Below are 23,742 nucleotides of genomic sequence, written 5' to 3'. Positions count from 1 at the left end.
TTACTGATTCTTGATGCAATGTACTTTCTTGTTGGTAGTTAAATAAAGACGATAGATAGATAGATAGATAGATAGATAGATAGATAGATAGATAGATAGATAGATAGATAGATAGATAGATAAAAAGTAAATGCCCCCTTTTTATGTGGTTAGTCATTGAATTGCAAATGTATATATTATGGTCAAACAAACCGGTATATTTTTGTATATAGCTGTACATAATACATGGACTTGTTTGTATGTATTTTATTAGAATACTTTGTTTTTCCATAAATCTCACTCATTATATATAAATGAAATGATATTGGCTATACATTACATGACACTGATCTCCATACTTATTTATTTATGGTGGCCTGTATTCTTATAGTACTGGAATCCATCCTACCTGCATATCTACCTCTGCTTATTGTTTGTACATTGCCCCAGTTGTGCATCACATACTGTATGTGGCACTTTTTTCTTTGTCAGAAGCATGTTTATTATGGCTCTGAAAAGCTGTCATTGACAATTTTTTTATGTTATTATATTAGCTTCAATTGGTTTTCCTTTTCTTTTTGTGTGTAGAGTATGATTTCTTCCATTGTGAACAGCACTTACTATGCAAATGTCTCAGCAGCAAAATGTCAAGAATTTGGAAGGTGGTATAAACATTTCAAGAAGTCAAGACATATGATGGGTAAGTACAAAACACTTGTAGATAGGATCAGTTCCGCTTACGTTGGTGTCAGCTACAATTACGTTAATTCAGATGCCCGATTAGGAACCATCATTTTAATTAGACTGTATTAATTTATATATATATATATATATATATACATATATCTAAATATATATATATATATATATATATATATATATATATATATAATGAAATTAAGTTCCTCTTTAAAGCTGCACTACCAATGAGGGAAGAATCAGAGCATTATAGCTTTGAGGCACCAATGAGAGGCTGCTATTCTAGGTATTGGCTCTTCTCATTGGTTCTTATATTCACACTGCTGTTCTGCAGTCAACTTAAAGTGGTGTACAGAAATGTTAAGAACATGTAGTAGTGTGGCTTTATCATGTTAAACCTAATGATAAATGTAGATGTAGTATCTCTATTACCTTGAAATGTAGCACATAAAATGAGAAAAGAAAAAAGTTTGTTAGTTTATCCAGAGAAACATGTACTTAGTAAAATACATTTGTCAGCCATGGCTTATTTTTGGATTATACATGTATTTAATAGATGTCTCTTGCTGTGGCATGTAAATTATAGTGCTCTTTGTCTAAGCACTCCATGTTAGTGTTGCCTTTCCAGTTGTTTTGGCAACATTTAATGTACTGAGATTTTTGCTGGTTCTAATTGTATAGCAAAGAAAGTAATTCATATAGCCAATTTAGCCCTTTAAATGAAATCAGCGAACAGTTTTAGTGTGTATTTTCAGTTGACCTATGCATTCTGAAGGAATATGCTCCCTAGCCTGGCCTGTATTCACTTTTATTAACCATAATGATTCTCATAAACTGGACTTTAAAGAGTTCCTTTATATTGAGACAGCGTTACTATATACATGCATTTATTGCCTAGCTGTCATAGTTGTATCTGTTTCATTGTATTGATAGGAACTTCATTATTTAATTGTGGGAAATGTCATTATATTAGCTTTCAGTTTTATTACAAGTTTCCCTAACAAAATGATAAACTTGTGGGTTTTACACAATTCCCCAAGAACTTGTGGAAAGGATCTTCCACTTCAATAATTCCCAGGTTATTCTGAAGTTTATTGACAGTGTCACTTCCATCTCTCAGCATTGGCTTATCTGTGGAACGTGTCTTCCACTGTAAGCATAATGCAGTGCCTGGAGTATTCCATATATTCATTTTATAACCGTGCTGTACAAACTGCGACTAGGTGTAACCAATGTTCTCTATCTTGTGCAATTATAATTTAAAAGTGATCTTTAGCACAACTAGCTTGTTCAGCATGCATCAACATTTATTTGGTATTTTGACTGAGCTTTATGCTTATATAGTTAAAATGACTATACATTCTTGACTGTGTACATGCATTGGCTTGTTAGAATCAAATATTTATATATTTGTTTAATTTGCCTTCTAAATGTTCCACAATTAAAAGCACACTTTGTTCTTATGACAGGTTCACTACTTAGTGGACCCATGGAACTGTTCAGTTGAGTCGGACTCCCCTCTCTTTTCCCTCCCTTCCTATCTTGATCCTGTTTGTGGGCCTCCACCACACGTGCCTTCATTTCTCTCTTTCTCCTACATTCCTGCCTTTATTCTTATCTTTTCTTTATTGCTATATTCTTCTTTCCAACACAATGTACATTTTTGGATGAATCCTTCTTATAGTATAATGGCACAGTGGAAACATTATTGTTCTGTTATAATTAGGGTTGTGTTTTGGTTTTGGATCTGTATCTCCTTCAAGGTTTTGGATCTGGATTTGGTTCTGCAAACCACCCTCAGGTGTTTTGGTTTTGGTTTAGGTTTTGGATCTGGATTTTTTAAATAGAAAATAGATAAAAAGTTTTAAAAACAGCTAAAATCATGTAATTTATGCAATCCAAAATTCGGATTTAAAATCCGAATACCGAACTCAAAAGATCAGAACTGCGACCCGGATTTACCCGGATCTCCTCAGGAGATTAGAACTGTGACTCGGATTTACCCGGATTCACAAAATTCGGATGGATTCGGTTTTCTGGAGAACCGAGCCGCACATCTCTAGTTATAATGTAATTCTACATGTCTATGGTGGGTTATTATTGTACTATTTATATTATGGAAACCTCTGCGCAGGTCTATGGTCTCTCATCCAACCAATACAATTTTTCCTTTTAAAAAAAAAAAAAAAGCACACTTTGGGCCTGATTCAGACCCACTCGCGAGCGGCTGTCCGCTCGCAAGTGGGTCGATGGTCTGCACTGAGCATGCGCACGACGGAGGGAGCTCCGTCGTGCGCATGCGCCAGACACGACGAGCGAAGGACTTTCCTTCGCTCGTTGTGTCCGATCAAAGGGGGCGTGCTGTCAATGTTGATTGACAGCATGCCCCCTTTGGTGGGCGTGCCGGGGGCGTGCCTCCCTGACGGGGGCGTTCCCACGGGAACGCCTCCCGTCAGAAGCCGGCCCACTGACATCACTAGTGATGTCAGTGGGAGTGATTTTGGCTCTGATAGAGCCAAAATCACTCCGGAGTTTGCGGTTGAAAACCTCAACCGCAGGCTCCGGCTCGCAATTTCGATGGTCACGATGGTCACGACCATCGCGGCCATCAAAATGCACGCTCGTATAGCCTGTGGGTGGTGACCCACAGCTATACGAGCGTCCAGGAGGACGCTCCATGAAAATGGAGCCCGGCCCTCATTCAGAGCGTGCGCTCTGCTCAGAGCGTACGGCTCTGAATGAGGGCCTTTGTTACTATATTATTTATAATTTAAGTAAACTTAATTCTGAAACACATAATTGTTAACATAACAGTTATTTGTAATAACTAAATGTCACTCAGATTAGGATGCTGATCTACCCAGACATGGCCATATTTTGCATTGGATAATGGGCCTAATTCAGATTTTGGAATAGAGTAAGAAAGGGCAAGTAACTGTGCATCTTGGTAAGCCATTCTGCACTGCAGGTGGGGCAGATATAAAATGTGCAGAGAGAGGTAGATTTGGGAGGGGCATGTCCAAAGTAAAATCTAAATTACAGTGTAAAAATAAAGATGTCCAGCATTTGTAGGCTACATGCAAAAGCAACCTGTATTTACCCTGCATGTGTGTATGTATTTGGACCTCTTGTATTGCTACATGGTTTGTCCAGGTGCCCAGTTACTAGCTCTATCTTACTCTATTCCCAAATCTGAATCAGGTCCAATGTGTTGGATACTGATGAACCCCAGCGCATGATATTACAATGCACCATGAAACTACAAGTAATCTCTTTTGATGTGTAATCCAGATATGGATTGTGTACATTCTGTTGTGCCAACTAAATCTGAATACACAAATACATAGTAGAGAGAGATTTTTAATTTAATAAGGGTTAAACTTTGCCTCCACAACTATCCCAAAGCAGAATTAATCAGATATGCTGCTCAATGCCAAAATCTATTTTGGAACTGGCTCATCAGCTATTTGAACTTTTCAGATATAAGGTCAGTGTTGTATTAATTCAATGACCCAATAGCTAATAAAAAATGTATATTCTAGTGTGCCAGACGACACATTTATGTCAGATTTTTGGGACACTAATGCAGCATAATATGTTGATCATGTCTAAAGTCATACATCTCTAGGATGGCTTATGTATCATTTATACTATAATTATCCATAGCCTTAGTATAATTTTACAAAGCTGCTTCTATTTTGTTTCATGAGGCTAAGAAGCAACAACTATGTTATTCTATAAGTATACTAGATGTCTGGTGGACGTAATATGTAATTTAGGACTTCGCTTATTCTATGCAATTGCTACCATAATTTCAAATGATAGAAATCACACACTAATACACTTAAATGTCAGGTATTATAATTATTTATAAGAGACAAGATAATATTATTTTTATCTTCTTTGTAGTTGACATGGAAGATCTGAGTGAATTATCTCAACAAAATACGAATCATGTGAACTTTGGTCAGCAACCTGGTCCGTGTAACACTCCTGAAAAGCCTTCATCCCCAGGACAGCATTCTCTCAGCAGTCAGCCCACTGTGCGGACGCCACTTCCCAACTTGCATCCAGGACTTGTGTCTACTCCCATCAGCCCTCAGTTAGTAAATCAGCAGCTGGTGATGGCTCAGTTATTGAACCAGCAATACGCAGTAAATAGACTTTTAGCCCAGCAGTCCTTAAACCAACAGTACTTGAACCACCCTCCTCCCGTCAGTAGATCAATCAACAAGCCTTTGGAGCAACAAGTCTCGCCCAACACAGAGGTGTCTTCCGATATCTATCAGTGGGTACGTGATGAATTGAAACGAGCAGGAATTTCGCAGGCAGTATTTGCACGTGTGGCTTTCAACCGAACTCAGGTAAATAAGATATATAACCTTTTGTCAGCTTTTGTTTTATGAAATGTTTAGTAATATTTAAGATATAAAGGATGATCCAACAATTGAGACCAGTGATGTAGTGATTGTATTACTGGTGATGCAATTTCATATCTGCATGTGGGTCATTTTTCTATTGGATGGAATAAATGGAAGCTTTGGAAGTAGTGTATGATCGGGTTCTGTATGTCAGGATTTTAGAAGTATTTAGACAGATTATGAACTTTAAAGGAAACCTCAAAAGAACTGGTTGCTGCAGAGTGATCCATGAATACCAACCAGCTAAAACTAGCTTCATATAGTGTAATGTTTGCTCATTTTATTGCTGCACATGTTATTGCTCATTTAAAAGGCAACTTTTCCATTCAGTTATTAACTTCTCCATTGTTATATGCAAGCTTTCGACTTGTAGTTCCACAGCAGCTGCCTAGCTCTAAATCTACTCCAAGGATGGTAATAAATATTTAGGGGTCTATTTACTAAGCAGAGTTAGGAGACAGCCAATCAGCTCTCCCAACACAGCCTGTTAGATGACAGTTGGGAGCTGATTGGCTGGCTCCTTATCAATTTCTTATCACTTTTCACTCTGTCTCCTACCACTGCTTAGTAAATAGATCCCATAGATAGATAGATAGATAGATAGATCCAAAGTTTCAGATGTTTAATAATCTTCCGTCAGGATATATTAAACATCTGAAATGTTGAACACACACTTGTGCTGGAGTTATTTCTTCTGACTTGAAAAACCTTCGAGTGCCACCATACTCTGTTGTTATTGTTTGGGCCACAGGCTGGTCATTGGGTACTACCCTTTGTGTTATGCGGAGTGCTGGTCTATGAATTGAATGTATATATATATATATATATATATATATATAAATATATAATTATATTATGGGTTTTTTTGCATTAGTCTTTATTTTTTTAATTACCAAGTGAACAGACAGACCAGGTATTAGATTCTGACTCGCACAGTAGTGGTATCTGTAAACACTTGTCTATGTACTAATTGGAAATTAATGTGTGGTAGTATGTGAGTAGTGCAGATTTGCTGGCATTGGCATCAATGATCCCAAAGCTTATTGTGTTGTCAGTGTGCAGCCAGCATGGTCACATGATGCCACATGCATAGCACATTTGGGATGTCATGTGAATCAGCTGCCAAAATAAAGGGATTTTTTTATCGTAACTAATGCTTATCCTATTGTTATCCACTGCTTCCTTCTAAATATATTTTCCATGTTTATATAACTTTAATTCAGTCGTTCTCAATTATTTTCTACCTGGTTAATCCCTGGCAGCCCATTTGCATTATTTATACACTCAAAGTTATTGGGTTCTACTATTATGCATGGGGCTAGAGATCCATAGAACATTGCTTTACCTATGTGTCGTGCCTTACCCTGCCATTACAGAAATGTTTTCAAGTACCCCTATATTGTGCAGTGAGTACTAGTAGCCCTGGTTGAGAATCACTGCTTTAAGTGATTGGCTTGTACAAACATCCTGGAATGTTTACTAACTGCATTGATATTTCTTTAATTTACCTGGGTGTTTATTTACATTCAGTTGTATGTAATGCAGAGAGCACAGCCAAGTCACATGTTATACAGGGGCAATGAAAATAATCAATTCTGATGATAAAGATACCTTGCTGAAAAGCACAGATGGAAGCTATAAATAAGTGTTAAGTAAAAGTTGCAGTATGGCAAAAAACAAGACAAAGTTATCTGAGTGACATTTTTAATTTGAAACATATGAATCAGAAATGTCATGACAAATATATTATGCAAAATGAGCATATCATTTAATCTTCTCAATGGCTATATGCAGTGCTTTTCTTTCTTGAAAAACGGTTCTGGTGCTCACCTAAGCATGCAAGTTGATTCATGATTTATAGTACCTTCCACACTATGGATATGTCTGCTGATTCTTATTTCATTCATTTCTGAAATGATTTCACTGATTTCTTCCTGTTACTGGAACTAGTTATAGGAATTAAAAAATTTACCAAAAAACAGGTGCAGGTTCTGAGGACGCTCTAAAAAAAGCTGTGGTTATATGTATATTATTGTGTATCAAAATTTATTAATTACTGTTTTCAGTAGAAACAACAAACTTACATATTTGAATCTCAAAATAGTACAGAATATTTAAGTGTGTAGGGTTTTTTATTTTTGAATTTGTATAATCATTTTAGATTTTTTCTTTTTATTTTCTCCCTTGATATGATTTTTGTAATTGGATTAATCTATCGATGTTATTTAGTACATGGTTACCGACAGTTGGCATTTAAGCTTTTTTTGATCATCCCCATTTTATTGATCATATAAGTTATTATACTTGACCATCAATCATAAAAATATATTTGTAAAGGATAAGTCCACTATTAGCAAATTTTACTGTAATCTGTAACCCTTACACCATACTCAAAAATGAATACTTGTTTGTATTAATCTACTACACCCACTTTGAGAGACATTGGGCGGGATGCATGAAGCATCGACTTCGGGATGTGATGCATCCTGCCACCCTTCACATGCATGCCGGCATTAGTTACGCCGGTATGCATGAAGAAATTCACAAGGGATATCTCTCTTTGTAAGAGCTGTCCTTTGCGAATGAGAGTCTTCCGGGTCTATGACCCAGAAGCCCTACTGGCTTCTTTATGCACATGCGCAGAAGGATGTATGCGCCGCAAGGGGTGCTGGGACGGATCTGATTGGATCCCTCTCACAGCAGATGCCCATAGGCTTCTATAGGGTAACGCCATCAGGAGACAGCGTTACCCACCGGAACCAAGCCCCGGAGGGCATCGCAAGAACCAATCAATCGGCTTCTATTACAGGCTCTGCAAGAAAAATTACAGAAACTGATTGGTTGGTATGGATAACTTGTCAATTTAATCTCTATACAGAAAAAAAGAAAAAAGTCCCCCCCAGCACACTGCAAGAAAACCAGCAAAAAGGATTGAATACTACATGATAATAGAAATGCAGAGGTCTTGCATGTATATTCAAAGCTACATAATTATAGCACCAACTCAGCATACTGTTGTGTCACATGATAGCAGCACATACATAAATATATTTAAGTTGAGAGCCAACTCACTTTTTTTCTGTAGTGCAGAGTATACCCCTCCCTTTACAAGCACATGTGAAAAACCATTATGCTGATATGAGCAACCACTATTTTGTATTGCTGAGCTGAGAGGCATGGATGGGACCAGCGTTGGGAGGGTGTGCTAGTTCCTGTAGTGCTATTTGGAGGTTTCTGGGGTACTCCTAGGTGAGTTGGCTCTCAACTTAAATATATTTATGTATGTGCTGTTATCATGTGACACAACAGTACGCAATTATATGACCCAAAGTGGGTGCTATTATTATGTAACGTTAGGGACGCCGGTACAGAGGAGCCCTGACGTGGCCCGGCACTTAACCATGTATTTGCACATATATGCAACAAAGACCTCTGGATTTCTATTATCATGTACTGGAGGGAAACTTTTTTCTGTAGCGCAGAGGAATCCCCTTCCTTTACAAGCACATGTAAAGAAACATTAAGCTGATATGAGCACCCACTTTTCTGTATTGCTACTTTAGCTCTCCCCAAGATTTGATAAATCTCCCCGTCAGTGAGGCTGTATATAAAAAACCGCCATCACCATCTCATTAACTTCACATCACTGAGTTGCAAATACCAATTCAATAGTTAAAGAACATTTAAAATTTAGTAAATGATGAAGTATTGTGCTGCTCAGTTAAATATAGAGGAGGAGATGTATGAAGCCTTGGAGAGAGATAAAGTGGAGAGAGATATTGTCTCTAAAATGACAGTTAATAGCTGATTGGTTGGTACTTGATCTCTCCACATTTTATCTCTCCATGGCTTAGTACATCTACCCCTAAAGTAGCAACCAATCAGCTTCTAACTGCCATTTTTAAGGCACAGTCTGTATAACAACACTTAGAACAGGGGTGGGCAATAAGCAGCCCTTCAGCTGTTGTTAACCTACAAATCCCAGCATGCATTGCAACAGTTTTATCATGGTCAAATAGCATAACTGTGGCAGGGCATGGTGGGATGTGTAGTTCTACAACAGCTGAGGGCCGCTTATTGCCCACCCCTAACTTAGACGCTGATTGGTTGGTGCATCTACCCCATATGCTTCTATTACCAACTTTCATGATCATACAGTGAGCTGTTAAAGCTACCTCTTAGTAGCTGTAAGCCAAAGGCAGACCTCCAAGCTGTCCTGATTTCGTCAGGACACTCCCTAGTAATAGTGTTCCTCCCGCAGACATGTCTGTTCTGCGATGGAAGAGTTGGGCGGTATCTCCCATTCAATATTGCTCTTCATAGCCACACACACCCAAATCCATCCAAATAGTGCTCTTGTCATAATGAAATAGCACCATGAGGCAGCAATGCTAACTGCTGTGCCACCATTCACCATTTTCTAGATACTCTGTTTATATGGGATGTAGTCATGTGACCCCCAACGCCGGAATGCCGGCTAGGGAGTTATGACAGACGTCAAGATACCGACGCCTGTCATAATCCCGACACCGGAATGCAGAACTACGCGGGCCCGAACGAGGTAAGTAAGATTTAGGGCACCCCAGGGAGACTTAGGGTTAGGCTAGGGGGCAGAGGGGGGGGTTAGGCACCCCTGGGGGGAAGTTAGGGTTAGGCTAGGGGGGGAGAGGGCTGGTTAGGCACCCCTGGGGGGGAGGTTAGGGTTAGGCACCCCCCGGGATGGTTAGGTTTAGGGTGCGGGGAGGCTGGGTTAGGTTTAGGCACTAGGGGGGAGGTTAGGGTTAGACACCCCTAAAGGAGGGATAGGGGGGAAGAGGGGAGGGTTAGCTGTACTTACCTCCGCAGTCAGGATTTACTCCCTTCAGCTATACAGCCGCCGGCAATACAATCCCATTCCATTATTACAACACCTATTTGATTTCAGATAATTTGACATTGTAAAACTTATGCCAGGCAGTGTACACTACTCATCTATCCTGAATATGATAGACAGATTGAGTTTTCACATATATGCTTTTCAAGTTTGAGTTGCTGATTTTGCTGCAAAATTTTTAAGTGATCATCCCCTGTGTCTCTGAGAATATTGTACATTTAATGAGAACCCCTTTTGTTTCAAGCTTTACAAAGAGTTTCGATTTTTTGCAGATTGATTTTCTAAAAAAATGACCAAATTAGTCAGTAATAGCCTAGTAAATAAAGTGCAGTAGAATTATCTTGCTTTTTTTTAATTTAGTTTAATCATTAACAATGTTACTACACATTAAATACCGCTAATAGTTCAAATGTGGCTTCTAATTACCACACTGTTGGGGGTGTGCCCAGTACCTACAGAGGAGCTGGACTTCCCCGAAGCTCTTCCTTAATGTGAATAGATGCTGTGCGCTGGGCGCCGGTAAAAGGAGCTGCTAAAACAGCCTAGTGTGAACACCACAAAGTATGGATGCACAGCGTGCTCCTGGGGCGCACGCATCCTTCTACGCATGAGCAGAAGGACGCCAGTGGGACTTCTGAGTCGTAGAAAGAGACCTGCACATGCCGAGTGCAGATCTTGCTCATGCGCAGTGCAGATACTACACATGCTCAGATCTTAACCAATCGGAGTTGCACGCAAACCATCAAGTTTGTGTACAACTCTGAGTCAGGCCCTCAGTTACAGTCACTGTAAAAACAAGTGTGATACAACATTTTATTACTACAGAGTGTAGTAATAAAGATAAAGTATGGATATATCCTGGATATCATGCTAGATAGAGACTGGGAGGTATTTTGGAAACCTGCATGATTTGTTTGGGATGTAGCAATGGGTAGTCAATGGTACAAGTGCCATTTTTTATTAAATCTGGCAACACATTTTTCAAAATCATTACAGTACTCCTATCAAAGTATAATATGGAAAGTAGTTTGGCCTTAACTATTTCTAGCGAGGGAGGATTCGGGGAAAGCCAATTCCACAGCAGAACATTCCTGACTAAAGTAATCAATACTGAGAAGAAGAGTATATAAGTAACGGTATAAGAGTAGATGACCTCCTAGCAGAAAGGTAGTGGAACTATTGTTAGCTGTATGATACAAAACGGTGGCGTTTATACCACAACTTTTTAATCTTAGAGCATTGCCGGATATTATGTATGAAAATCACAGATCTACCATAACATTTTGGGAAGCAACTTGATTCTTTCATTAGTATATGATGCATTCTTGCCTAATTTTAAGGTTTCCTCCCCGGGAGAAGACCGGGGAGGACAAGCAGGTGGACGCCGATGGGGGCGGGGCCTGACGGTTTGAATCATTAAGCCCCGAACCCTCGCTGCTAATTGTCACAAATAGCACATAATTAAATAGGGGGTGGGTCAGAATGATGCGATTCTTGAAGAATTTTGTTGTTAAACCCCGTCCGATCTCTGTGGAAACTCGCCCTATTCTGCACACTTCACTAGGAAGTGGGCAGGAATGCAGGAGAAGTGCCTAGTCTACCGGGGGTGTGGGAGGTTACCCGAAATATCGTGAGCCTCCTGCGACTTCCGTTAGAGTAGGCATGTATGATATGATGTCTGTTGGCCTGTGAAATGTAGGCTCTGTTAATAAATTTTACATGGATTTTGTGTAGCCAACAAATCGCATGGTGTTTTGCATAGATGACAAAATACAATCTGAGGAAGCAAAATTCGGAAAGTCATTGGACCAAGCTGCCCATACTTTAGACCATCATTTTTCAACATTATCTGGTAATAAATCATAGTACCAAAAAACTGAATTTACATTTTCGGGAAGTGCAAAATTTCAAAAGAGACCGAGGTCGTAGGTAGACATGAGGTGGCAGAAGGTAATGCGTAGTGTCTAGCTTGCAGATATATATAAAAAATGTAAGAGTTAGGTATGGCATACATATCTTACATTCATGAAAAGAATAAAGACATCCTATAGGATCAAAAATATTGTTGCAATTCCCTTTTTCCTCCACGTTGTGTAATGAGAACTACAGAGGGATGGTAGAAAATCAGGGTTACCCCACAACGGCAAATAGTTGGCAAAGTCAGGGTCAGAACCCAAGTGTTTGTGTATCATAAACCAGGCTTTATAGGTATATTTAAAAAAAAAGATTCTTTGTAATACCTTTAGGAAGTTTGGAGTGGCATATATGCAAGGGGAAAACAGGGCTTCCTCCAAAAGCGGATTAGTAAAGTGAACATAACCCAATCACCAATCAGAAATATATTGAAAAGCTGCCGCTTGGGAGAATGTTAGTATGTCAGGGAGGCCCAACCCGCCTTTAGCCTTGGGCAGAGACAGAGTTAACCTGTTCCTAGCTATTCGTGGGGCTTTTTGGGATTCCATTTACATTTTAGAAAAGAGTGATCACAAACTATAAAATCAAACACTTTTTCTGCTTCAATGGATATTAAGGTAATCTTCATGAATGTCTCCCAAATGCTGTAAAACTGCCAGCACTTTCTGTATATTACATACTGAACTTCGATTACAAATAAGCCCCATCTGGTCCTGGTGCACCAAGGGACTACTAGTTTAAATCGGCATGCTATGATTTTGGTGAGCAGTTTATAGTCTACATTCAGTAATGAAATTGGGCAATAAGAAGGATATGGGATCCTAACCTGGTTTGGATAATACCTTAATAATGGCATCACTAAAATGAGCAAGGAGTGTAGATCAAAAAAAAAAAAAAACGTTGTAGAAGCTCATGAAAGGTGTAACCATGGAGGACTGAAGGAGCTTGTAAAACTCTCCAAAAAGGCCATCTGGACCAGAGGACTTACAATTCTTGAGACCTTTAATGGCTGTGAATACTTCCATTTCAGTAATAGGTTGTATACGATGTGTAATCTGCTTAGCAGTGACTTGTGGTAAGGAGACAGTATGCAAAAAGGCATTTTATAATTCAGGTCAATTTGGTCTTGGCAGTAAAGCTTTGAGTAAAAATCATCCAAAATAGCAAGTATGACAGGGACCATAACATTGTAAGGAGCCCTCACTATCCGTTAGCCCCAAAATAACAGAACTATCCAAAGCATGATCAGTAAGGCCGAAGGTTGCAATAGCAGAAGATGGGGCATTGCTCACTAGTGAGTTTGAAATGAAAATGTAGTCTATCCTGGAATATGTTTTATGTGATGCTGAATAAAATGTAAATTCCTTATCAAAAGGTCTGTGAGATGTAAGCGATGTAGGAGATATTTAATTGCTTGTTTGCATTTGATAGACATTGGTTTCTGAAAAATGCCTTGTTTAGACACTGGGCTGCACTTTGCTTATTCAGTGAATAGTGCTTTACTCAATAAATGTATTAGGGGTATCTCTAAAAACTATTATTGTTGGCTAAAGTGAACAGTCAGAGTCTAGCACCTTGTATACACAAACACTGAAGAATAATGCTTGTTAAAAGTCAAGACAGAACCATATGTACATTATTCTTGCTCATATTAGAGCATTCAAAGGGATAAATGTAGTAGACTGCAAGCCAGTACCGCTACGGGAATACATGCGAGTATGCCCATATTTTTAAAGCAGCAAACATGTTAAAGGTTAAACCAGCTTGGTTTTGCCTTTAACATGCTTGCTGCTTTAAAAATACGGGCATACTCGCATGTATTCCTGCAGCGTCGCCGGCTCGCAGTCTATAACATTTAGCCCAAAGTGTGTTCCCAAATCTTCAATGTAGCATAGTGTATTTCATACTGATCTTTAATGCTCATGAATGCTACAGGCAACATTCACGATGCAAAGGAAACAGTGTTAGAATGTATATGTCCAGGTACATTCACTTATATTATTCTTTGGACTGTAGTTAAAGCAGGCTTAGCAGGCTTTAAGTGTTCACAACAAATAATAATTCAATTTTAAAGTCCATGTGTACGGGCCATAGCTGTCATTTTTGTCCTGGCGCAGAAAATAAAATATAAGCCATACCACGTCAGTTAGTTTTAACCGTTTTATTAACCTTCCAATTCAAGGTCCTTATTTAATTTATAGAATCAGAAACTGTATTAGTAGTTGTGAAATTACAGCAGGTATAGGCTGGTATCAGAATAACAGCAATAAATTGCCAATGCTAATGGATCCCCCGGGGGCTATCCAATTAGCCCCAAAGTCTGACCTGATGTGTCCCGAAAAATAATCTCCGAAAAGTGCCATGTTTTCAACACTGGGATGGTGAAAACACATAGGTTCGTGAATTTATCACAATCCTATGTATTTTTGGCAGAATAATCCTATTTGATTGGCTGATCAAATAGGATACCGTGATAAAAATACTGGGATTATCGGCAAAAAAAATCCCCATTTTTTTGCCCCTGAAAATTTATCGGTGCTAATTGGACACTGGCCCACAGTCTCAATTCTATGTTTTCTTCATTTTGCTATATTACTATTATTTTCAGCTTGTTGAACCCTATATTATTAATATTTGTATCCCAAAGCTCTTACCTATACTCAAAAATAGTTACAGTGGCTGGGAATGGAATATTTTGAAGCATGACTGATATTTACCATAAGTGATGCAGTTTAATATTATGTAGAAGTGTAAAATAAAATGAATACATTCATACTAATTCTGTGCATAGACATTGCATATTGAAAATACTGATAAACTTTTAGCAAACAAAAAAAAAAGTCAAATTTGATAGAGGTATCCCATCAAATAAAGCCTGTACGAAATAATCCCCATTCCTAATTATGATTTTTACATAGAGCTGGATCAGTGGTCGCCTTTGGCACTGTGTGGGTCTCTTGCGGAGATCTAAAACTGCGGCCGTAAGGCTTTCAATTGGATCCACCGTTGCATCTCTTCTACTAAAAAGAGACCTTATTAGCGACGAAGGTGATCAGCATATGTCCATCCTATATGTGAGTGCTGAAAATGCTATCTGGAGTGATTGGTGGATATTGCAGGGTAGAGACACATCCACCAAAATAATATTATTGGCAGAATGTGATTATTTAAAATGGGAAAACATTTTAATGACACTGAATCTTGGCTTTTTTCATTTTGATAAAATTGGGTTTAATCAATTGAATACAAATTCTGTTTGTCCTGTGAGTTTAGTCCTCAGGATGCAGAGTTATTGATTTTATTGCAAATGTTTATTACATAGCATCCTCCTACTTAAATTCAGTATGGAAATTAAGTCCAACATTTTCCCAAATCCTAAAATATGGGTTTGTTCTTACATAACTAAAATCCAAGTAGATTGTAATTTTTTTAATATAGGTTTTGAATAAAAAGGCACAACTCATACGTTATAAACAACAATAATAATAATAATAATAATAATATATATATATTTTTTAATAATTCAAAAGAAAAATGCATAAGATCGGAAATGAGATATGGGAGGGCCATGGGGAGAGGAATAATGAACTAAACAAAAAACAAACAGATAAAGAGTATACAACACAATTATAACTAATTAGATTTCTTTCAAAGGTAACAAAAGAATTTGTATAGTAAAAAGCATATTACATTTATAAGCTTGGAGTAAGGCCAAATCATGCATGCCCTATAAAAATTCCAGGTAACTACAACTGCAGAGTGTAATCCATCACTGTAATGTGAATTTGCATCGACATAGTGTTGCATTTTGTGTTGCAGATTAACCCTCCCTGTGGCAGCTAACATTTCAGTTGTCGACATTGTGAAAATGGTAACTGTCGATAAGCTAACTGTTAATTATGTGTCCATACCCCCATTTTAACATCTAAGTAATGTATTAGATTCAGGTTGCTTAATGGACCCGATGAATCTCCCTGGAGTAAAAATGTGTATTGACCATACTGGACCTGCTCTTGTAATACAGATGAGTCCTTGGTCATATAGCCTCAATACACCATGTGGCGCGATATGCGTGCAACTCTGCTAGCATCAACGTCTTTTTTTGCTGAAAATGTAATTGCGACTTTGATATGTGACACTTGTATATCTATCTGTGTGTGACTGAGTCTGTAAACGGAACTTGGTGTGAAAAAAAGCTGCGGCCGTTTCATCGTAGCACTTTGCATGCTGATTGAGAGTCTCAGTCGCACACAGACATACTGTACAAGTGTCTTGTATCAAATTAATTAGCACAGTCTCCTGTTGCGTCCTAGTATTGCGACTAGTGCTTTTTGGCGCGACTGCAGCAAAGTCAAGTGAGGACACATCTGTACTTCTGGTCCCACGCATTTTGGATATTGTAGACTCAACCTGTATCATTCATTTCTATAGAATGTGCTGCCAGTTGAAGTGAGATGTCAGTTTTTCCCAAATATTAGTGCACATTATAGGAATGAACCATAAATACTGCGTATAGCTACTTAGCCACTACTTTGATTGATCACTGTAACTGTTTATACATGTATTTTTTAATCTATTTATTCTGTGTAGAACATTATATTGACATTTTGGAATCCAGCATTTTCATGTGTAGAGAGGCAAAGAGTATATAAAGTATTGGACCATGATTCGCTAATCCTCTTTCTGCTTTCCACCTTCTGTTCACTGGTTGTCTCAGCTCAGACCTTTCTTTTCTTTTAGTCTAATTGTTATATCCATGTAGTTTATATATCCAGTGTATTTCTTATTCCTAAAGCCAGTATACACTGTCCCTGAGGAGAGATTTGAGCGCAATCATGTTACATTATGGATGAAAAACAAAATGTTCTTATTGGATATTTTTAGTTTTTATTGAAATAACAACACAAAATAAAATGCTTCATCTGCCTTTGGATTTTACCTTTTATTTCATTGGGTGTGGTATATTTTGTCAATATTCATATTGTCAACATGTCGACATGCTCGCAATGTCAAAATTGACCAGGACAACATTCATCATGTCGACACTGATGAAATGTTGACATGAGGTAGAATGTCGATAAAATGGCCCTGGTGTGCTCACTGGCCTGGCACAGCAGGTACAGCAGCTCTAATCTTGTCTTCCGGGTCTGACGGGCATCTGATGACATCCAGCGGCACTTGCGTCAGTGAGTATACCAAACCCCTAACCCTCCCCTTAGTGCCTAACCCTAACCCTAACCTCCCCTCCCACAACCTAACCCTAACATCCCCTCCTGTAGACTAATCCTAACCTCCCCATCTGCAGCCTAACCTGAACCTTCCCTCCTGTAACCCAACCCTAACCTCAACTCCTATAGCCTAACCCTAACCTCCCCTCCTGTAACCTAACCCTAACCTACCCTCCTGGAGCCTAACCCTAACATCCACTCCCGCAGCCTAACCCTAACCTCCCATCCTGCAGATTAACCCTATCCTCCCCTCCTGCAGCCTAGCTCTAGCATCCCCTCCACAACCTAACCCTAGCATTCCCTCTGCAGCCTAATCTGCTCCCTGTCCTTGCAGAATGTTGGCTTTTCACATGTTGACAATTTACATATCGATATTCTGCACATATCTGGGTTGTTGAGTATGAAATGCCAAAAGTTGGGATCCCAGCTGTCAGAATCCTGACGCCGGGATTCCAACAGGGTTAACATACCGACACTTGTTGGTCGGTATGCTAACCCTCCCCCTCCCCCTCTCCCTACCCTATCCCTCCCTCTTTGGTGCCTAATCCTAACCTCCCTCCCTAATGCCTGAACCTAACCTCTCCCTCCCCGCACCCTAAACTTAACCCTCCCCCCTTAGTGCCTAACCCTCCCCCTAGTGCCTAAACCTAACACTCCCCCTAGTGCCTAACCCTAACCCCTAAACCTAACCCTCCCCCCAACCCCGCTACTTACCTTCGGCATCCTGGCGGTTGGGGTGCCGGGATTCTGTCCAGTGTTGAGATTTCGGTGTCCGGTAATGTAAGCGTCGGCATCCTGACCACCAGAATCCCGAATGCATCCCATCTGGGGGATATATATGTCAATAAGGGGAAAGGCACTTTGAACAATCAATCTAGTAGTTTAAAAGGAAGAAGATGTGAATGATAATTCTAAAACTACAATGATAAAACTATTTTGTTAACACACAGTTAAGTTGGGTTTCATATTTATCTGCATTTTTGTAGGGTAGACAGCTTCTGTTAAACTACTTGTATCTAAACTTGATTTATCCCATTCAGGGGAGATCAGAGTTATAAATACTAAAGTCCTTTGCATATCATAGAAATTATGTACTTTACAAAAAACTATCTATAGTTTGCATTTTCTTATTAAAAACCTGTTTGTTTCTCTCAGGACATATTTTTTCCCCCTCATCCGTTGAGGTCAATAAATATGTGTGCTTTTTTGTAATTTCATGCTGTTTTTTTAGATGAGCTTTATAAAGAAAAAAAAACATTTCATTATTATTTTTCCGCACCCTTAAGATTTCCAATTGCTGGATTCATTGCTATAATACTGATGATGATGAACAAAAGGAACAATTAAAACAGAGTAGAACTAAAACAGAAAAAAAATATTAATCCTTTCTCTTAAAATGACATTGGGCATTGAAACGGCTTTGAAAGGAATTGACATAAGTTGACAATATTAGCTTGTTCAACTTCTTTGTCACGATAAAAACTCTGAATGAATAAATGGTGTGCGAGTATAATTACCATTGAGAGAGCATGTATGTACAAATACTGTGATTTCTCCTGAGTACGGATGAGGACTTTTACATGTATTCTGTGTGGTATTATTTTTTTGTCTACCAATATGTTTTTAAACAAAATAAAAAAAATGTTTAATTTGAATCATTGTTGGTAATAGATAAGTCTTATAAGGAATTTAAGGTTGTGTAAATTCTGTGGTGAAATGAGATCTTCTGCTTAACTATAACTACTTAATTACTACTGTGCTCCATGTAATTCTTTGTAGTATAATTTAGGAATAAACCTACAATCTCTATCATTACTGCATAAAAGGTAAAAAAGAAAAAAAAAGATACTATTACACTGTCTACACATCTACCCTGCTGTTTGCAGGAGACATAGATAATATGTATGCTTAATATTTGGTGGTAACTACAAAGGCTGGGTGGAAAAACTTTATTAATCCTCCACCTGGACAAAAGGATCAAATTTTATGGGTCTCTAGTAAAGACATTCTGTATTAGCTTTCTTGGGATTATAGGAATTAGTTTTCCTGTGTGTTTTGAAGTTGTTTGGGACTCATCAATTCTTCTTCAATCAATGATTATGTATAAAAGCGAGACAATCTGAAGCCAGACAGGAGACATCTTCATAGTTCTTTATCCTCCATTGCCAAAGCACTCTGATATTAATTTAGAAGGTGGTGGCTATGGCGTGTATTAGTTTATGGGGAATACCAAATTTAACCCATGACTGTTAAAGTAATTGGCACTATTCTTCCTCAATATAATATTACATTACAGCTAATTTAATAACATTGTACTTGGGGGAAGTTTGCACTGACCCACAGCAAGCATTCATATATTAGCTTTTTATTTTTCTAGTACAAGTTACACAATACAAGTGATTGATTGGTTGATTAATATGATGTAATTCAAATTTGACATGTACATGGAATAGAATGTTACCACCAGTCTTCTTCCACTTCTATGAGATGTCAGAAGAGGAATTAACTGCAGTGTATACCGTATATACTCGAGTGTAAGCCGAGTTTTTCAGCACATTTTTTGTGCTGAAAAAGTACCCCCTCGGCTTATACTCGAGTGAAGTGTAGCGCTGACCGGACGGAGTTCGGTCAGCGCTACACAGCACAAACACACAGTCTGTCAGATTCTCAGCGGCTGCTGCTGCTCCCACTGCGGGAGCCATCTTCCGGATCTCGCAGTGGGTAATGGGAGACACGTCATCATGACGACGTCTCTCCCATGCAAAGCGGCCGGAGGAGCGGATAGCAGCGGGACCAGGAGCGGGATTTTTTTTTTTATTCTTATCACATCTCTCTCTACTGGGGGGGGGGACTACAGGGGGCGATTACTACAGGGGGCGATTACTACAGGGGGCACTACCAGGGGGCCATTACTACAGGGGGCGATTACTACAGGGGGCACTAAAAGGGGGGATTACCATTGGGGGAACTACCAGGGGGGGATTACTACAGGGGGCACTACCAGGGGGGGATTACTACAGGGGGCACTAAAAGGGGGGATTACCACTGAGGGTACTACCAGAGGGGGATTACTACAGGGGGCACTATCAGGGGGGATTACTACAGGGGGAACTACCAGGGGGGGATTACTACAGGGGGCACTACCAGGGAGGATTACTACTGGAGGCACTGAAAGGGGGGATTACCACTGGAGGCACTGAAAGGGGGGATTACCACTGGGTGCACTACCAGGAGGGATTACTACTGGGCGCACAACCAGGGGGAATTACTACTGGGGGCACTACCAGCTGCTGCCATTTCCCACACTAGGCTTATACTCGAGTCAATAAGTTTTCCCAGTTTTTTTGGGTAAAAGTAGGTACCTCGGCTTATATTCGGGTCGGCTTATACTCGAGTATATACGGTAGTTTCAAGAGTATAATGTGACCATCTCATTTCTGTTCTATTCTATCTCATCACCATTGTTCTAACCACTGTAGCTTCTCGTGACTAATCAGAAATGTCTGCACAGTACATTGTATATATAAAAATGACAATTTCAAATTCTGTACATATTGATGTGCACTGTATTGTAAAAGCCTAATGAAAAGTAGGGACCCTTGATTGGTGGTTTTGACAAACAGCAGTTTAGTAAATGGATGGGGAGGGATGCTGGCAGAACATAGCTTCTAAATTAAAAAGCCATCCCATGGTTGGGTGCTACATGCAAAAACAGACAGTACTTTCCCTTCTTGCAAATGTTAAAATATAATTTTCCACCCCTTGTGTGGCAGCATAGTTGGTCCATGTGCACATACAGTACATTTGCTGTAATCTATAAACAGTCAGATATAGCCTTTATTAAGTTAATTGTGGATTGCAAAAAAAGCCAATATCTGATTGGTTGCTATATTTGTAGTACATCACAGTGACATAACTTCTTATTCTGTAAAGGCTGCTGCTGCCACCGGGCCTTGAGGTGAGTAGGTCCCAGCGATACCCCATTCTACTCAAGCATATTCAAGCCTGTGTTCGTCCTTTTGTAAAGGCAATAAAGCCCCAATGCTCTGCCTTTCGGGCAGCCCTAACGGGCTTCTTGGTGCTGCAACTAATGCAGTCCCGAGAAGCTGGTGTTATGCACGTGCTTGCGCTCGCCACCGCCGCTCATGCGCATGCACCAATCCTGATGCCTGCCAGAATCATTGAGCAGGTGCCGGGACCCAGGCTAGCAGCAGCGGCAGCCCCCCTCAGGTAAGAGGGCAGGAGCCGCTGCTGGTTACTATAATAAATGTTAGCTGTGGATATAATGCATTATGGACCAAGAGTTTGTAGATACTACACTGGTGTCTTTAAAAAAATAATCCAAATAAATGCCTCTTGTAGAATACATGTCCTTGGGTGTTCTATGAAGCTTACATTCTTTCCTTAGCGAGAGCATCATTCTTGTTCCTGCTTTTTACTGGGGAATTCTGTTAGGACCTACACAGGTTTTCTGTGTTTGTTTCTAATGGAAATGTCTTATCAGAATAGAGATTAGTGTGAGATTGATAAAGGAAGTCACAATTGACTGCTTTTTCAGATCATAAATGAGGTGCACAGTTCAGCTTTCTTCTGCTTTGCATTGCACAATAAATTACATGCCCAATTGAGTGCCTTGACTTATTGGGAGGTTATCTGAGCCTTGATGATAAAATCTGAAGGTTTTAATTTACTGCCTGATTTTATCTTTTGTTTGATATAACTGGTAAATCATATTTGTAGGACACAGCTTTTTTTTCATTTTGAAATGTGATGTATAATATTAAGTTCTATTATTTTATGTCAAGGGGTAAATTTAGGTGTAGTAATAACATAAACTGCATCATATACTTGGGCTTTACTGTGCATGAACGGCATCATGATGACAATTGTTGGCCCTGATCATTACAGTGAATTGTATCTTTGAACAGTGTATATAAGGTTTGACAATGAGAGTCATGTCATCAAGACCCTTCCCATTTCACTAAATAGAAGCAAGATCTGAGAGGATTGCCTACTCTCAGTGGCGTCACGCGGAGGGTGCGGGCCTCACCCAAGTGTCACCCATCGAGGGGTGACACCAAAGTGCCGACTCCCCCTCAATGACAGGAGCCGGATGCTGCACTGTAGCATTACGTGCAGCACTCAGCTCCTGACACAGTGAGGGAGCCAGCACTTCACACAGGCTGATCCTCGGGGGAAGCCCGCACCTCTGGCACCCCTGGGGTGACAAAAATGGAGATTCGGGCCACAAGGCCACACCCCTCCCATGAGGCCATGCCCCCTACATGCCCAGCCTGCTTGCATCGGGTGTCTACTAAGGTAGGGATGCCACTGCCTACTCTCCCTTGGAGTCTGACAGGGCTCCACGAAATTCTGGAAGTCCTGAGAGTAGACAAGTATGATATTATAAGTTTTAGAGTATAAGGATATTATGAAGTTATGTACACACACATTTCAAACAGCATACAGTAGTGGAAATAATTCTGGAAACTCTTAATAAAAACATTTTTTATTTGATATTTATGCAGAAAATTCCTATTCTGCTATACCAAATCAATACTTTAATGTTTTTATTTTAATCTATGATGCTTCTACTTAATATTTTAACATGATTTGTCAGAGAGAGAGAGGAAATAGAGAAAGGGGGATGGAGAGATAGAATGGGAGAAAGAAAAGAGAGAGAGAGAAGGTTTTGAAATACACTTACCAGCCACTGTCAGTGGTGAAGATGCAGGCTGTCACCAGTCACAGCAGGCAGCATGCTGACAGGATCCGGGAGCAGGTCCCACACAGCATCCATGCAGGCTCATGTGCTTTGTTCTGCACTCAATTCATCCAGACTATGGCAGCCTTTACAATCCTCAAAGCTAGTTTCAGCTCTGGTCAAAGTGTGAATAACGACTAAAATGGCTCTGAATACCTCAAAACGTGTTGACTGGTCACCTGGGAAGAGAGGCAAAGCCATGACGCTTCGTGAGGAAGGGTATACCTACGAAGAAATTGCGAAGAGGTTGGGCGGTGGGGCAACAAAGTCAGGTGTAAGGAAACTCTGCATAAGGGTTGCGAGCAGTGGATCGACGAAATCAGCCGCAAGAACTGGGAGAAAGCCGACGCTTACAAAACAAGATGAATGCATAATCTGTCGCCTGGCCCTGCAGGACCGTCGAAGGTCTGCAAAAGCCATCAACAACATAATGAAAACATCTGGTGTCCAAGTTTGTGACCGAACAATACGAAAAATACTTTGTGACAATGGTTTGCGAGCTAGGACCTCGAGAAAGAAGCCGTCTCTAAACCAGAAACAGAGGCAAAAATTTATAGATTGGGCTCTGGCACACAATGAGTGGACAGAAGAAGTCTGGGACAAGCTTATTTGGAGCGACGAGACCAAGATCAGGAGTGATGGAGTGAAAATTGTTCGGTGTCGGCCTGGGGAAGATCTGTTTCCCGAGTGCACCACGGCAACTATGAAGCACCAAGTGAGTGTGATGGTGTGGGGCAGCATGGCCAGCCATTGTATGGAATGTTTGGCTGTCATTGATGGTAATATCAATGCCAAAAAGTATGAAGAAGCAGTGCTGGAGACAAAACTGTTGCCCACAATCGAGAATTTGTTCGAAATTGACCC

The 23,742-nt window shown here is 39.7% G+C and overlaps 1 protein-coding gene across 5 annotated transcripts in view; it reads left to right on the top strand.

Moving 5' to 3' along the window:
- Window positions 1-23,742, top strand: part of SATB1 (SATB homeobox 1) — a 196,808-nt gene that overhangs the window by 120,133 nt on the left and 52,933 nt on the right. For all 5 annotated transcript variants that reach the window (XM_088462720.1, XM_088462719.1, XM_088462721.1 and 2 more), the window contains exons 6-7: window positions 568-679; window positions 4,588-5,042. In XM_088462720.1, coding sequence (XP_088318846.1) covers window positions 568-679; window positions 4,588-5,042 — 567 coding nt within the window. The remainder of the gene's footprint in view (window positions 1-567; window positions 680-4,587; window positions 5,043-23,742) is intronic.

This window comes from Taudactylus pleione, unplaced genomic scaffold, assembly GCF_031769625.1.
Source record: "Taudactylus pleione unplaced genomic scaffold, aTauple2 ptg000053l, whole genome shotgun sequence".
NCBI lineage: Eukaryota > Metazoa > Chordata > Amphibia > Anura > Myobatrachidae > Taudactylus > Taudactylus pleione.
The sequence above is the reverse complement of the archived record's forward strand: the minus strand, read 5'-3'. Positions and strand labels throughout refer to the sequence as shown.